The sequence below is a fragment of the Aspergillus fumigatus genome, chromosome 1 (genome assembly GCF_000002655.1).
Source record: "Aspergillus fumigatus Af293 chromosome 1, whole genome shotgun sequence".
NCBI classification, from domain to species: Eukaryota; Fungi; Ascomycota; class Eurotiomycetes; order Eurotiales; family Aspergillaceae; genus Aspergillus; species Aspergillus fumigatus.
Window position 1 is genome coordinate 303,140 of NC_007194.1, and position 10,344 is coordinate 313,483.

At 47.4% G+C, this 10,344-nt stretch overlaps 4 protein-coding genes across 4 annotated transcripts; 2 read left to right on the plus strand and 2 right to left on the minus strand.

Annotated features, from left to right (window-relative positions):
• Positions 1-2,904: 2,904 nt before the first annotated feature.
• Positions 2,905-3,708, minus strand: AFUA_1G00810 (RlpA-like double-psi beta-barrel domain-containing protein; the record flags this gene model as incomplete). Its single annotated transcript, XM_744740.1, has 1 exon — positions 2,905-3,708. One exon carries the CDS (start codon positions 3,706-3,708, stop codon positions 2,905-2,907), a length of 804 nt encoding a protein of 267 aa, XP_749833.1.
• Positions 3,709-4,688: 980 nt separating this feature from the next.
• On the minus strand, positions 4,689-5,270 carry AFUA_1G00820 (uncharacterized protein; the record flags this gene model as incomplete). Its single annotated transcript, XM_744741.1, has 1 exon — positions 4,689-5,270. One exon carries the CDS (start codon positions 5,268-5,270, stop codon positions 4,689-4,691), a length of 582 nt encoding a protein of 193 aa, XP_749834.1.
• Positions 5,271-6,321: 1,051 nt separating this feature from the next.
• Positions 6,322-6,669, plus strand: AFUA_1G00830 (uncharacterized protein; the record flags this gene model as incomplete). Its single annotated transcript, XM_744742.1, has 1 exon — positions 6,322-6,669. One exon carries the CDS (start codon positions 6,322-6,324, stop codon positions 6,667-6,669), a length of 348 nt encoding a protein of 115 aa, XP_749835.1.
• A 428-nt stretch (positions 6,670-7,097) lies between these two features.
• Positions 7,098-9,948, plus strand: AFUA_1G00840 (uncharacterized protein; the record flags this gene model as incomplete). The annotated part of the gene is made up of 5 exons (XM_744743.1): positions 7,098-7,123; positions 7,277-7,580; positions 7,865-8,012; positions 8,091-8,875; positions 9,313-9,948. The coding sequence occupies 5 exons, from the start codon at positions 7,098-7,100 to the stop codon at positions 9,946-9,948; spliced, it is 1,899 nt and encodes a 632-aa protein (XP_749836.1).
• Between the last annotated feature and the right edge of the window lie 396 nt (positions 9,949-10,344).

Sequence of the window (10,344 nt, forward strand, 5' to 3'; positions counted from 1 at the left end):
TTGATAGGAGAAGCCTTGAAACTGCCCTTCAATCGATCTGGGACATCCTTCAAGATTCAAAACGACTCGAATTCATTCTAAGCGGATCTGAGCCCCTGCCTCACGAAGAGGCTGGCTGCTATTCGCACTTCCATCCCATAGGTTATCGTGGTTAGCAGCCTGCTTACGAGGCCGAAGGCCAGCAATAACGTTGAATGCGGATCCAGTCACGCATGGTGAGCGGCCCATGTTGATCACGATGAACCCAGGCCACCATGGGCGAAGATACTCAGTTCAAGTTGACATTAGGCTGCAACCGGAGGCCATACAGTATCAGGTTGGGATCCAGTGGAGACTACGTGAGCTACAGAGTGACGTGTGTTAAGAACAAACTGGGATGAAATTAGGATATCCTTGCATCTCTCTTTCTTTCTTTCCTTCCTTTTTCTTTTTACTATGTGAGTGTTTTGGTGCTTCTACTAGAACAATGGAGTGGTCGTGAAACTAGGCCCAAGGGAGTCAATGAAGGAGATTGGCAGCAAAGGATTTTGATTAGCCCTAGTGTCCGCATTACCATCCTTCTGTGTTCATTGCAAAAGTCGTCGACAGCCAAGCCTTTCCAACCCAGACTTCAATTCAATTCCTGTTTGATGTGAAATATACTGGATCCAAAGACTTCTCTAGGACGCTACTCCCTGTGCCATGATGATGTACCCTGGACTGTGGCTCATGCTTTTCCTTGACGCAAATTCCCTTTCCCCTTTACTCAGGCCACCCTTCACTTCTAGAGACGAACAGATGGAAAACAACAAGGCGATGCAGAACCCTGTGCGCTGTAAATTGTGTGCCCATAAGGAGGCCTCTCCAGGACATGTTGCTCTTTAGGTACCAGCAAAGTAGTCCGAAGGAATTCTAGCACGGAATATCAAGTAGGGCCAGCGGTGCCCAGGCCACTGCTAGCTCGCGTTGCGTGGTCTTTTCTGCACCCTTGAACCGGAAGAGCAAACGTAATGCACATGATGGCTGATGTAATTCAAAATAATGGGAAGAAATTGTGCGATGTTCATTGACGTATATGCTATGCGTGCTGCCTGGAAAATATACCAACAAACCAGCAAGCAGCCTACTGGCGAAGACCATAGCATTAACGATACATCCACCCTTAGAAACTAACTTTTCGGAAATAATACAGGGGCAGAAAGGCTAACTAGTCCCTTAGTAGTATGCAAAGGACTTTGCCATTGCTAGCATGGATTGGCTGCAACCAATTGTGTGGCTCACAGACCGCAGCCGGGAGGAGAATCCTTGTCTTGAGAGAAGAAACGAAAAAAAAAAGAGAGAGAGAGAGAGAGAATGAATGCCTCAAAATCCGGCTGAACAGCTATATAGAGTTGTGCCTTCCCACCCCAAGAGTTCTCTACCTATTATACTTCACTTCTACTCCAAATGCAGCAACGGATTTGGCATCCTGAGTCGATTTTTCGACGCACAATCGAACATGCCCTGTGAAGAGAAGGTACTTGCCCGGAAATAACTGAGGAATTACACTAACTCCCTGAGCGACAGTGTGTTCCATTCCTACCGTTCCCTGTTCAGTCCCCTTGTATCAAGTTTCCCCCTCCCTCGGCTACGCCCTCGCACTTGCTGGCCACTGCTGCCTCTCCCGGAGGCCCTTACTCTGAAGCGTTTAAGGAATATAACATCAGCCCCAATCTCTGCCCGGTCCCTCAAATGCCCAGCGGGCTTGCTACATGTATCCGGGAGCCACCGGCTGATAATCTGCCAGCGTGGCCCTGGCATGCAGTTCTTTATTTGCATGCTTCCAGGGTGCAACAGCACCTTCACAGATAAAACCGGGTGGTTCCATCATGTCTGCAGCGCCCATCGTCAATCAAAAAAATGGTGGAAGTGCGAACTCTGCGAGTATGATACCTATTGGAAACAGTGTATGCGTAAACACCTGTTTCTTTTGCACGAGTTAAGTACTTCTGACGTACAGTTAGCCCTTAACAGGAACTGTCGGTACAACGCTACTAAAGTCATCAAACAACTATGCTATTTCTGTGGCAATCTGTTTACTTGTGAAGACCTACGGGACCATTTGACAGAGCATTTGAAGTGTATCACATCACTACTGTTCTGACCTGATGAAAGAGCTCGAGTTTAACGAAGTATTCCTGCTGGAATATTTTATATCTCACTTAGTTTTACTCTTGAACGTCCTCATGACACTTGCTACCCCTTCTTTTTCATGTTGTTTGAGTCTATACAGACAAAATTATACTCCGATGGTCAATTTGTGAGATTAAACTGGGATCTCCGGCTCTAACCTGTCTAATCTGGATGTCCGCTTATTCAGTGCCCGCCTTTGCTTTAGTCACAGGATATTTGCTTACCACGAACATGCCCAAGCAATTTGGCGCAGCCATTCGTGATCGTACCCATCTGAAACTGCCATGTCATTTGATTTCTGATCTTGGACATGTAACGCTGCCTCGCGACCGGAATGGCCTGATAATGAACCGGGTATCGCATGGATCCGAGCAACCGTAAGCTGAAACTCCTTGCACAATTTTTGTCTAGATCTCAAGTCATGTCGGGGCTTTTTCCTACGTGTATTAGACGCGATGGATATAGCGGAAATATACTGATTTTCACAAGCATATCTCAAGCTATGGCGCGATATCATGTCTGATGGTAATTTTAGACAATGATGGACGCTCTTCTTATAATATCAATCAAGCGTCAGAGCCCGAGTTCTCTCGCAAGTTTTGTGCGGGTTACTCATCAGCATGAAATTGGGCGTCTCTTGCATTTTCTCTTCTTCTAGCTACAAAAACAATAACAAGGACAACAACGACAACTGAAACAGATGTCGCCCTGATCATGCTATAGTCTTCTGATTCAATCACCGAAAGGACGACGTCAGTTGATGTACCATGACACACCGTAGAGACGGCCCGCACCGAAACCGGCCAGCTCGCCGAACAAGTGCCGGGACGCGTCGAGATCGGTGGGCTTGCAACCCATGCACTTGTCCACTACGGTACCGGTCTTGGTAACGCCGTTGTATGTGACGGTCACCGTCTTGCCGCAGTCAGCGTTGGTCATGATGCCCACGGGAAGGGCTAGCACGTCCTCAGTAAATCCGTCGTTGGTCAGGCCACAGCTGCTGGGGGCACTTGGGGAGGTCGCAGTGTCGTAGAAAGTTAGCTGGCCAAAGCAGGGGGAGTCCTTGGAGCAGACACCGCTACTTCCACTGCCGGAAGTTGTATCAGAGCTGCGGCTAGACGTTTGCTGGGTTGGCTGGGCAGTCTGAGTAGTATACGCGGAAGGAGACGCGGTGCTTGGAGGCTGAGGTGCCTGGATAGTCCAGCGCTCTCCAGCGGCGGCATGAACAGCAGCGGCGACGACTGGGTTAGATACAACAGTGGCTGCAAGCTGGGTGGGCTGCGACTCGGTGGTTTCGGCCTGCCCAGGACCAGGGGGTGTAGTTAAGGTTGACCCAGCACTGACCACGGCGACAGTACCAGTGATAACCGTATCTTTCAGAGCAGGGTAGATGGTAGTGGCCACGTCGACCGTTGTCCAGACAACAGTGGTGACCGTTTCGCATACCCCAGGGTCTTCACGCTCGTTCTGGTTGGCAGGGGCGGCCGAGCCGATGGCAACGAAAAGAGTGCTAGAGAGCGCAAGAAACGTGAAGACGGGGCCCATCGCAAGTATCATATTGGAATGCAAGTAATGTGAACGCAAGTTTACTTTGCGGAGACGCACGATTTGTCGTTGCTGACGACAGAGTTCGGATAGATCGGTCAAATGAGGGAAAGAAGGAATGGGACAATCCGAAAGTCAAAGTCTTCGCAGCAGTTAGGAGAACTGACTGGGATGCCCCAAGAGAGAATTGAAGTTCACAATGAAGGAACTACAGGAGGTTGTTAAGGGAGAGGCTGTGATGGTAGGCAAAGAAAAAAAGTGAGGAATCCGGTCTATGTCCCGTCTTACCACGCTTTTGCACCACCACTCACGCCTGCCCTCCTTGAGATGCCCTCCGGAAACACTGACTCGGTTAAAATCTCACAGCAGCCTTGACAAACCATATTTCAAGATGAAAATGGGTTGACGCTGGCTCTTCCTACAGGGGGGAGCAATCTGCCTACCTAATCTAAAGCCGCCCGCTATTTGCACGTACAATAGAATAAGTTGTGCTGAATACATTGAAAGGCCGCATAATCAGACCCAGGAAACAGGCCGGTATGGGTATGTTGATGGGGATAGAGGATGGCATCCTATCGATGGATCTCCTGAAAGTGGAACTAATGGCGTGTGGGTCACTCCAGAGTATCTCCCGATGACTTTCGGCGCCGAGATCATTTCTCTAGAAATTCTCTCCTGCAGAGAAAAAGGGCACTCAACTGGAGAGCTTCCTTCCGAGGAAAATACCGAGGAAGAACATTCTCCTGCAGAGCGCCTTTATGTTTGATCAAAGTCTTTCCGCAGACCAGCCTCTAGCATATCGGCCCCGAATGTCGAGAAAGAGAGCAAGGACTCTCAGAAAAAGAGGCATTCAAGATAGGATTTGACCAAACTCAGCGAAAAGAGATTGGCAGGAAGAAGTCCTTTCCAAATACACTCCAGATAAAACTTCATTACATCCAAGTTGTCTCGTTTTGAAAACCCCGGTAATAAAACTAAATCTCTTGTTCTTCCTAGGCATCCAACACAATCAGCCAGTCCTTTTTGACAATTTCGTAACGACTCTCGAGTTTGTCCCACTCCTCTTTTGCCATACGGTCCGAAACAGCTTCAAGGTTGATTCGAAGTGACTCCCGCTTAGCAGGGGTCAAATTAGCTGCGCGAATCACTTTTGGGCAAGATATGAGATGCAGCGCGTCGGGGGCTTTTTGGAAACGAGCTGTAAACACCATACGATACTGGCCCCCTCTGTTTTCAACGCCGCAAAAGCCTCTGAAGAAAGATATCCCAAAGTCCATCTCGGCTTTGACAACATCTAGAATTGGTTGTCCTGCGTGTAGACCTGCTAAGCTGCGCTTAGACGGCGAGGTAACTTCCATCGTGCCAGAGTTTGATTGAATCATCGGCGAGACGCTGGCGTATTTTAAAATAATTTCATTGGTAGCCTGGTAAGCTGTTGATTGTGCGCCACCTGATGCGGACGAGGAGGCTTTCCCGACTTTTGTGAAGCAGAACATGTTTGCCCAGGCAAAGGTTACTCGAGAAAAGAGCATGGTGAAAGGATGAACTGGTCTGTGCCAGATTGCGGTGAGCATTTGAGACAAGGCTTACATCTTATAGACGGAGCTGTGCTCGCTGAGGTCTTGCTGATGAGTTTTGAATTAGTGAGTTGAGCTGTGGAAGCGCAGAGCATGGGGTGGGATACTCTGTTTGGGCGAACCTGTCCAGGGCGACTAACAGCTGTTGGCTCCAGACACAGGTAAAATACATCCTGGAACAGCATAGGCCGAGCTTGGACTCATTAATAATATGCCTTACTGTAGCCAAATAATTTATATACGTTGTACTAGGTATTTCCATCCAAAGAGACATAAAAGTTTCCTCGGATAGGTTAGGGTTAGCTGTGGCTCGTTCATGCCAAGCCTTGTGGAGAAAGCTAGTGGATCCATATCTGACTATGGGATGCAGCTAGAGGGCTGCGACAAAACCAGACATGGTATCGTCGTCAGCTGCTTCTGCGAATATTAGTCTCCTGCAGCCTCCAGCGCTTCAATTCTTGTGTAACCATAACCCTTCAGGTAACTATTATCCTTTGGTAACCATTGTCGTTTCGTACCTATTATCCTTTGGTAACTATTATCCTTTGGTAACTATTATCCTTTGGTAACTATTATCCTTTGGTAACTATTATCCTTTGGTAACTATTATCCTTCTGGTAACTATTATCCTTCTGGTAACCATTGTCGTTTCGTACCTATTATCCTTTGGTAACTATTATCCTTTGGTAACTATTATCCTTCTGGTAACCATTGTCGTTTCGTACCTATTATCCTTTGGTAACTACTATCTGCTGCAATAAGTCTTCTTCCAACGATCCTCGAGGAATTATTTTGTAACCGCAACTACGATCTTCCCCCTGATCATGCTCCTGATACTGTTCGGAATCCTCTCACTTTACCCGCCCAAAGGTTTATAAATTTTCTCAAAAGACCTCCGATACCACCTAGCCCTGTACTAGGTCTATTCAAGCTGAAGAATTTGAACTGAAAATCCACCGAAGGTATGACAAGCATTGTTTGCTCTCTTCTATATTCCGAAGCCTTTGATGAGTTTGCTAATCATGGAAATGTACCTTACAGATTCACAATGCCAAAAATATCCAAAGCCGCCTTCGAATCGCTTGCGAAGAAGATCAGAGATAACGCTGATTCGCTCAAGAACCTTACCTTTCCAGATGGAGCGACGTCCAAAACCGCTGTCAAGACCCAGGACCTCCGTTTCGATGTGCATCGGAATACACAGGATCCAACAATGGCCACTGGAGTAATACAGGCGAACAGTGAAGCGACCGACAGAACAGTCAAGGAATTCATCAAGGGCAGAACTGGAGGACACGCTGGTACTCATCAGGTCATTGGACAAAAGATACGATTCAGTCTGGGAGATCAATTCAAGGTTGAAGAAGTGGCGGGTGCTGTTGAGAAAACCGAATGAATGTAACAGTTACAGACCTCAAATAAACGATGAGGAGTTTCTAGCCTGGCTCTGCTACTTCCCTTTAACTAGAGCTATGTGAATATGTAACCTGTGGAGTACATCGGAGAACTCAGAAATAATAAGAATAACTTGGCGATGATAACCGGTCCCTCATTAGATACAGATTAAACAGATGTTGTTATGGAGCACTTTGTAGTAGGGAGTGGGGACTTGGACCGTTCCCATCCTCTGGTTGCCGGGCCAATCAAACCACCCCAAGTCTGACCATCGCCACCCGGACAATTAAATATGGCTCTTGATCTTCTTTCCTTTGCAAAGCTATCTAGCTTTGCTCACCCAAATATCTGTATGTTTCGAAGAGCGTTCAGTAGCTTCTCTTATCTAGAGAGAAGCCAATCTATACGGCATCATATGACGCCGCCAATATGGAGAAGTTTGGGAGAAGGGCAAGGTATTTCGTATCCGAAGGTGCAATCAGTCTTTGTCACTGACTATATTAGCCGAGATACCAATTGAAGAAGCCCATCTATACGAATACCAACGGTACCGATGGCTGTGCGTGATTCCTTATGACGTTGCCTACCTGTTAATAACGAGTTCTTAGGAGCCGGGAAGCTGAGAAGCTCGCAGTGCGTTATCGTAAATTCAATCTGCCAGCACTTTTGGACGCTGCCGTCAACGTGACCGGCCTTGATGATGCCCAATGTGAGTCTTTATCACTATTAAATCCCCGCACGGCTAATTGTTTAACTATAGGTATCAAGGTTCTGAAATGCGTGGAAGGGCAATACAATAAAGCGCTTGTCCTGACTATGAGTACTGGACAAGAGATAGTTGCTAGGCTGCCGAACCCAAACGCGGGACCAACTTTTTACACAACTGCCTCAGAGGTAGCCACACGCCAATTTGTAGGTGTTTGACCTCATGACTCATCTGCACGGAACTAACATGCACGAAGCTCCGTGACCGCTTAGGGGTACCTATTCCCCGAATCTATGCGTGGTCAGCAGATGAGTCAAATACAGTAGGTGCTGAGTATATCCTTGAAGAAAAGGCGATAGGGCAGCCGTTGGGATCACTGTGGGATAAATTACCCTTATCGTCTCGGTTGCACATAGTCGAACAAATTGTCGACATAGAGAAAAAGCTCGCATCGATCACTTTCCTGAGCCACGGCTGCATATACTATCAGTCGGACCTCGAATCGCGACAGCCTAGGCCTTCTTTTGCTTTGGTGCCGGGACAAAACCGTGGTTTACCCAAATTTGCGATTGGCCCTCTTACTCACCCAAAGTACTGGCAGGGTAAAAGGGCGTTGATGGAACTCGATAGGGGTCCATGTGGGTTGTTTCATACCTTATCATTGATTCATTGGTTCTGATAATCACTAGGGAGTAGCATCGTGGATTATGCTTTAGCTATTGGGAAGAATGAGATTCAATGGGCCGAGGAGCACGCGCGACCACGAATGAATTTTCAAAGGTCAGTTGAAGAGCCAGAAACCCCAGGTGATTATATATCGATGCTTCAGCGATATAATAAGCTCGTTCCTTTTCTTGTCCCACCTTCACTGTGCAGTGAGCAAACCAATACCGTCTCGCACCCTGATTTGCATCTTGATAACATTTTTGTTGATCCACAAACGAACCATATCACATCCATAATTGACTGGCAGCACGTTTCCGCGTCCCCAATCTTTCTACAGAGGCCGTATCCACAGATGCTTGAACTTTCTCAGAACGCACAAGCTGAGTGCCAAGTAATCGAGAAGCAACTTCTAGAATTTTATTTCGAGAGGCTGAAGAATGTGGATCCTTTCCGATGGAGGATGCTTAGTGAACCACTGCATTTCATCAAAGCTGAAATCATTTCCCTGGTGCCTTGCTGCTGGGACCGGGAGGATCTCTTCTCACTACGCAATGCAATGATCACAGCTCTCGCTCATTGGAATGAGATAAGTGGCGGTGGGATCAAACGTCCAATCGAATTCACAGATAAGGAATTGGAACAGCACCAAAATGAGATGGAGTTAGTCGAAGGAGTCTCAATGATTCTTCACCAGCTCCAAGAGGATGGACTTATCTCTCTGGGTGGAATGGTTTCTCCAGAACGATATGAAGATGCCAGGAAATGGAACAACTATTTCAAGCAGGAGTTTATCAATTTGGCGGAAGACGAGAAGCAAAGAGAGCTACACGCGAAAGTTTGGCCATACCAATGAAGAACACGTGCTCTAAAATAGGCCGCTGATGATTTTATTGGAAATTGAATTACAAAACGTTTGATTTGCTATCACATCCCGTTAAGGCAACCAAATCATCGGCCAAGGGCGGCTACTGATAGGTTTGCTTGATATAAATGTTACTTAAGCCTTCCCGTGACATTGTGCGGGGTTCAGGGGCCAGCCAGACCCGCCAACCTTCGAAGCAACTCCACCCTCTCCGGCTTCTTCAGATCTTCAAGCTCCAAACTTTCTTCCATTCGACCTTAGGTCAATACTTTTGCCCTCAATGGTAGATGCGACTAGCTCAGAGGTATCTGTTAAACTCCGTGAACTAGCGGTTGCCATACGTTCCGCTGGTGACCCTGTAAGCCAGTCTCCTACTCTGATCCACGTTCATATCAAGCTGACGGCGTCAGAAACTCGCCGAAACACTACACAAAATTTCCAACTCTCGCGGCCGAATCACGTCATGCCGTGAAAAGATCTTAAGCACTGATCCAGATTTGGATCCTGAAAATTGGTTCAGATGCTGGGAATCAAAGTCGGGCGACAAGTTATCCTCCAAGCAAGCGATACGACTTGCAGCACTCATAAAAAGGTGGAGCCGTCGGACCGGTGAGGACAGTCAAACATTAAAAGATTGGATCTCGAACCCGTCAACGTTTTGGGGTATGGATCCTTTCCGTACACCATTCGAATTCGTGCGACACTGTCTAGAGCTCGCAGAGAAGACGGAAGGTAAAGAACCTATACGGCGCAGAGTTACTCTGATCGTTCTTTACGATATCATCAGCGAGGAGATATCACGGTTAAGAAGACAATCCAATCAGCTACGGCACCAGAAGTACCTCACTAGCGCCGTCAAGAATATTGTGGCCAAGGCGTACCACTCTCAGAATGCGTCGGAGCGAACAAAGCTACATACCCGACTCACCTATCTACAACGATACGGGGAGAAATGGTCACGGCTCGAGCGCCGAGAGATCGTACTAGCCCCTCTTGATAATGCTAGGGATAAGTTAGTGACTACCCACATACTGCTCAACCGCTAGCTGACGACCATAGTTTTGAACGGATAAAGATTGAAAGCATTGAGATTGAGGCTTTGAAGGCTTTCGAAGAAACAAGGAATGACGAATACCGAAAACACCTGCGGCTAGCGTTCAAATCAATATATGAGGCATGTATACTGCAACGGAATACCGTAAATGCGTCGGGGCTCAACCTTTCTTTCGCCGTGGCAAGTCACCATTGTACAAGTTCGATCTCCACCGCGGGACACGCCAGCTTAAAAACATCACGAAAACGCTGCTCTACCAGACCAGGAAGCTCCGAAGGGATGCATGCCTTGCCGGCTCGAAAACGCTTAAAGCTTGTTCGGAAAACTGAGCCCAGAATAGACTCCGCTAGATTACCATCCCATCACCCAGAGGGAGCTGCTGGTCTTT